This window comes from Haematobia irritans, chromosome 5 (assembly GCF_050003625.1).
Source record: "Haematobia irritans isolate KBUSLIRL chromosome 5, ASM5000362v1, whole genome shotgun sequence".
Taxonomy (NCBI): domain Eukaryota; kingdom Metazoa; phylum Arthropoda; class Insecta; order Diptera; family Muscidae; genus Haematobia; species Haematobia irritans.
The window spans coordinates 67,262,742-67,268,741 of NC_134401.1; the positions used below are offsets into that span (position 1 = coordinate 67,262,742).

Consider the following 6,000-nt stretch of genomic DNA (forward strand, 5'->3'; position numbering starts at 1 on the left):
TCAAATTCGAATTTATCTTCACAAGCATTATTTTTGATACCATCTTAACACCTTCAAATTTGTTAGGAACTATATAAAGGTTTATATTCCCATATACAAATATTTAAATATGAACCGATTTGGACAAATTTTTTTACACAAAATGTCTGGACTTAAAATTTAAATTGGTTGATGACCGGGACGGACCACAATGTTAGTAAAAAAATATCGGAAATATTTAAATTGCATAAAATTTAGCAAATCTCCATTTGATTTATAGGTCGATATATACTAATTAGAGTATAGGTAAATTTGAATCATTTTTGCGAGTTTTCGACTTAACAGTGACGATTTTACAAGGAACATGTGGGCATTTTGGCCATATTTGCTGAAATCGGAAGAACATATATATGGGGGCTTTGTCTAATTCTGAGCTTACTTTGATAAAATTTGGCACACATTGCTAAAATTTTAATTGAACGCTCAGTGCAAAACTTCAAAATTTTCGTGGTCATATGAATCTAAATCGGGCGAAAGATATATATGGGAGTTATATCTAAATCTGAACCGATTTCAACCAAATTTGGCATGTTTTGCAAGAATGTTAGTCATACTCTCTGTACAAAACTTCAAGTAAATCGGCGTGAAATTTTGACCTCTGGGGCCATATAAGTTCGTATCGGAGGAAAGATATATATGACAGCTATATTAAAATCTGAACCAATTTCAACTAAATTTGGCATGCATAGTAAACATGTTATTTCGAAATCAGCTCAGATTTAGATATAGCTCAGATAATTTGGTCACAAAACCCTATTTATTAACCGATCTTAGCTGATGGCCTTAGCAGCCAATGCCAATTTTCTCTTTTTATCATACATTTACTGTATGATTAAAATGAACAATAAATAAATATTAACCGAACTTACTCAAACTTGGCTTAGTTTAATATTTTATAGTGCTAACAATGTGTGCATAGATAAGTCGGTTCCGATTTATCTATAGCTCCCATATATATGTATCGCCCGATTTCGCCAAATTTGGCCATAAAACTCTTTTTTGTCATCCGAATGTACTCAAATTTGGCTAAATGTACTCTTCTATAGCACTAACGGTATGTGCATAGAAATTGGTTCAGATTTAGATGTAGCTCCCATATTATATGTTTCGCCCGATTTTGCCAAATTTGGCCCTAATAACTTTATTTTTGACCATAGAGGACTCATTTATTAACTGATCGTACTTAAATTTTTTACAAGGTAACCGTCTGTGGTATCAATTATACCTGCAAAATATTATACAAATTGGTTCAGATTTAGATATAGCTCCCATATATATGCATCGCTCGATTTTCCCAAATTTGGCCATAATACTCTTATTTATTAACCAATGTTACTCAAATTTCAAATTTTGATTAACCAATTTGGGTCTGAAAGGTGAGCTCAAGCCCTTTCCAATCAGCCTAGTCCCTATACCGCACGCGGCTCAGTTTTGGCACAATGGGGCCGTTGGAAAAATTTGTTGAAAATTTTATTTTCCAATTTGCGCTTTTCACAAATACTTTTCTAATGAAGACTTTTATGGATATGAAAGCTGAGCTCAAGCCCTTTCCAATGAACCTAGTCTCTATACCGCACGCGGCTTAGTTTTGGCACAGTGGGCTCCGTTGTAAAAATTTGTTGAAAAAGCATTTTCAAATTTGCGCTTTTCGCAAATACTTCTCTAATGAAGACTTTTGTGATTATGAAAGCTGACCTCAAGCCCTTTCCAATGAGCCTAGTCTCTATATCGCACACGGCTTAGTTTTGGCACAGTGGGCCCGTTGTAAAAATTTGATGAAAATTTTGTTTTCAAATTTTCGCTTTTCACAAATACTTTTCTAATGAAGACTTTTGTGATTATGAAAGCTGAACTCAAGCCCTTTCCAATGAGCCTAGTCTCTATATCGCACGAGGCTTAGTTTTGGCACAGTGGGCCCGTTGTAAAAATTTGATGAAAATTTTGTTTTCAAATTTTCGCTTTTCACAAATACTTTTCTAATGAAGACTTTTGTGATTATGAAAGCTGAGCTCAAGCCCTTTCCAATGAGCCTAGTCTCTATATCGCACGCGGCCTAGTTTTGGCACAGTGGGCCCGTTGTAAAAATTTGATGAAAATTTTGTTTTCAAATTTCCGCTTTTCACAAATACTTGTCTAATGAAGTTTTTAAATAATAAGCCAAATACTAATAATTCAAATTCGAATTTGAAATCCTAAATTCGAATTTAAAAAATATTTTTGGTACTGGTTTGTGTCTCGGCTAAGTTTTTACTGCAAATTTCAAATTCGAATTTATCTTCACAAGCATTATTTTTGATACCATCTTAACACCTTCAAATTTGTTAGGAACTATATAAAGGTTTATATTCCCATATACAAATATTTAAATATGAACCGATTTGGACAAATTTTTTTACACAAAATGTCTGGACTTAAAATTTAAATTGGTTGATGACCGGGACGGACCACAATGTTAGTAAAAAAATATCGGAAATATTTAAATTGCATAAAATTTAGCAAATCTCCATTTGATTTATAGGTCGATATATACTAATTAGAGTATAGGTAAATTTGAATCATTTTTGCGAGTTTTCGACTTAACAGTGACGATTTTACAAGGAACATGTGGGCATTTTGGCCATATTTGCTGAAATCGGAAGAACATATATATGGGGGCTTTGTCTAATTCTGAGCTTACTTTGATAAAATTTGGCACACATTGCTAAAATTTTAATTGAACGCTCAGTGCAAAACTTCAAAATTTTCGTGGTCATATGAATCTAAATCGGGCGAAAGATATATATGGGAGTTATATCTAAATCTGAACCGATTTCAACCAAATTTGGCATGTTTTGCAAGAATGTTAGTCATACTCTCTGTACAAAACTTCAAGTAAATCGGCGTGAAATTTTGACCTCTGGGGCCATATAAGTTCGTATCGGAGGAAAGATATATATGACAGCTATATTAAAATCTGAACCAATTTCAACTAAATTTGGCATGCATAGTAAACATGTTATTTCGAAATCAGCTCAGATTTAGATATAGCTCAGATAATTTGGTCACAAAACCCTATTTATTAACCGATCTTAGCTGATGGCCTTAGCAGCCAATGCCAATTTTCTCTTTTTATCATACATTTACTGTATGATTAAAATGAACAATAAATAAATATTAACCGAACTTACTCAAACTTGGCTTAGTTTAATATTTTATAGTGCTAACAATGTGTGCATAGATAAGTCGGTTCCGATTTATCTATAGCTCCCATATATATGTATCGCCCGATTTCGCCAAATTTGGCCATAAAACTCTTTTTTGTCATCCGAATGTACTCAAATTTGGCTAAATGTACTCTTCTATAGCACTAACGGTATGTGCATAGAAATTGGTTCAGATTTAGATGTAGCTCCCATATTATATGTTTCGCCCGATTTTGCCAAATTTGGCCCTAATAACTTTATTTTTGACCATAGAGGACTCATTTATTAACTGATCGTACTTAAATTTTTTACAAGGTAACCGTCTGTGGTATCAATTATACCTGCAAAATATTATACAAATTGGTTCAGATTTAGATATAGCTCCCATATATATGCATCGCTCGATTTTCCCAAATTTGGCCATAATACTCTTATTTATTAACCAATGTTACTCAAATTTCAAATTTTGATGTACTAGCCGGTCGTATTTAGACTTACATGTAGCTCTTAGAAAATAATATTGCCCTATTTTTACAAATTTCGAGTTATTACACACAACTATTTGACCGATTTCCTCTTTTTTAATAATGGGCTCAATATTAGTGGCATGCTAACTCTTTTGGTGCAAAATAAACTATAGCTCCTGATATCAGACATTTATGCTCAGATTGTGACGACTCCCATAAACTTGTACCCCTTTATGTTCTTAAATATGGAAATGCGGTTTATCACCAAAACCTATACCATTGATACCCCACAAACAATGTCTACTAATAGGGATGGTTTAGGGTATGATAAAGTCGGCCTCGACCGACTTTTTACTTTACTCACTTGTTTTTGAAATAAATTCTTACTGTTTAAACGTAAACGCGTGTGATCTCAACAGAAATCTTGCAGGAAAGTAGCTAATTAAAAATGTTCGGCATTCGGAAAGTTGACTAACAAACCTTAATTCACGTCTTTGGTTGTCGGATGGCAACCAGTACAATCAAAATATGTATGACACGTAGAACGCTGTATTAATCGAACTGAGAAGCCAACTATTCAAAGATTACCTAAATCGTGGTTAAAATTATGAACATAATTATAAAATGTTTACCTACCACTTCGCATGTTCAAACCAGGGATCGTCCTCCTTTTCCCAAGACCGCAGTCCCATATTACAATGGAAACATCTGACTTGATCGTCCACTTCTTGGTAATAGAGTCCAGCCTGTGCAAGCAACTCGGGGCTCTGTATGTTTGGTATTGGCCAATTAGTGTATGTTTGTAGTCTTGCGTCCAAAGATGAAAATTTAGGGTTCTTGGATGGAGATATTTGCTCAATTCCCAAGTCCCTGATTCCAGCACTAGCCATTTCGATAAGAGGCCCCAACTGAGCTCGGGGACAATCAGGGAAAAATCGTCGATGCTCTTGGAATGCATCATCGTGCTTTTCCCATTGAGCGATCACCCCCTAAAAAGGTTGTATAAATAAATGCAAAAATACTTTAATCTAAATTTACCTTGCACCAGGCGCATTTAACTTCATCCGAGCGGTTTAAATAGAAGAACCCGGCCTTAGCCAATGATTCGGGTGATATATTTGGATTCTGCAGAATGGAGAAAACCGAAATACAGTTACAAATATAAACTTAAAATCATTTTTACAAATTACCGGCCAGTTTTTAAATGTTGCTAATCTGTTTGACTCAATCAATAAGTCCAAATTGTCAATACTTTCAAGAGACATGGTCTCCCAATTCTTCCTGGAAAGATACATCAATGAGTTACACATGTAGAGAGAGGCGTACATATACTAATTACAAATAAATCTCTTGGAAGCGAAATGATTGATACTGTTGGAGTTGTTTAGATTTACGATCTGTATAATAAATAGTAGTCCTTTACAATTCCTACAACATTTATATTTTCCTTCCTACTGTTTCTGCCAAACTGCCACTGTTGCCACGGAGCATTTACAATGTAGCACTTTCAAATATTTGCGCTACAAAGAAGATTTTTATTGATGCGCCGTCCAGAATATAAGTTTATCCAGACGACAGTGCTCGTGTCGAACATATCGCAGATATTGGCCACACTAGACGTTATGTCGGAAGACATAATCGATACCGCAGCTTGTTAATGGGGTTGATAACACATTTTCGCTTATTAAGTCATCGCCGACAATTCGATTGACCACACTATAAGATTCTTTACAAACACAGGCATTCCGTCCGGAATAACTTATAATCTGGACGGCGCGTAAGTTTAACCGGACGAAAGAGCTGGAGTCAAAAATCCCAGATATTTGCTACAATAGGGCTGTTTTCTTTTTGCACTGATAGCAACTTTTGTATGGCAATCGGTGCACTGGTGTTCTATCCAGAACAACTATCAGTGCAAGTCGCACCAGAGTCACCATGATATGCGATTTTTTAGTTGTCAAAATATGAGTTGGTTCTTTGGATTTTGAGTTAAGGTGAGTATTAAGTTCGAGTTTAGCCGCTAAATTCGTCGTTTTTCACGATTACTTTCCTCTAATAATCCATTTTAAGGAATACAAACTTTGTGAAAATTTGCTTTGGGCTATTCTATGTAAAGGGTGATTTGTTAAGAGCTTGATAACTTTTTTAAAAAAAAAACGCATAAAATTTGCAAAATCTCATCGGTTCTTTATTTGAAACGTTAGATTGGTCCATGACATTTACTTTTTGAAGATAATTTCATTTAAATGTTGACCGCGGCTGCGTCTTAGGTGGTCCATTCGGAAAGTCCAATTTTGGGCAACTTTTTCGAG

The 6,000-nt window shown here is 34.8% G+C and overlaps 1 protein-coding gene across 2 annotated transcripts in view; it reads right to left on the reverse strand.

Annotated features, from left to right (window-relative positions):
• The window catches only part of Diap2 (Death-associated inhibitor of apoptosis 2), a 74,499-nt gene extending 68,989 nt beyond the window's left edge, over window positions 1-5,510 (reverse strand). The window contains exons 1-4 of one of the 2 annotated variants that reach the window (XM_075309782.1): window positions 5,028-5,510; window positions 4,879-4,965; window positions 4,727-4,813; window positions 4,325-4,677 (exon numbers count right to left, since the gene is read on the reverse strand). In XM_075309782.1, coding sequence (XP_075165897.1) covers window positions 4,325-4,677; window positions 4,727-4,813; window positions 4,879-4,953 — 515 coding nt within the window. In that variant the 5' untranslated portion in view covers window positions 4,954-4,965; window positions 5,028-5,510. Of the gene's footprint in view, window positions 1-4,324; window positions 4,678-4,726; window positions 4,814-4,878; window positions 4,970-5,027 lie in introns of both variants that reach the window. The other variant, XM_075309781.1, reaches the window with a different exon arrangement.
• Between the last annotated feature and the right edge of the window lie 490 nt (window positions 5,511-6,000).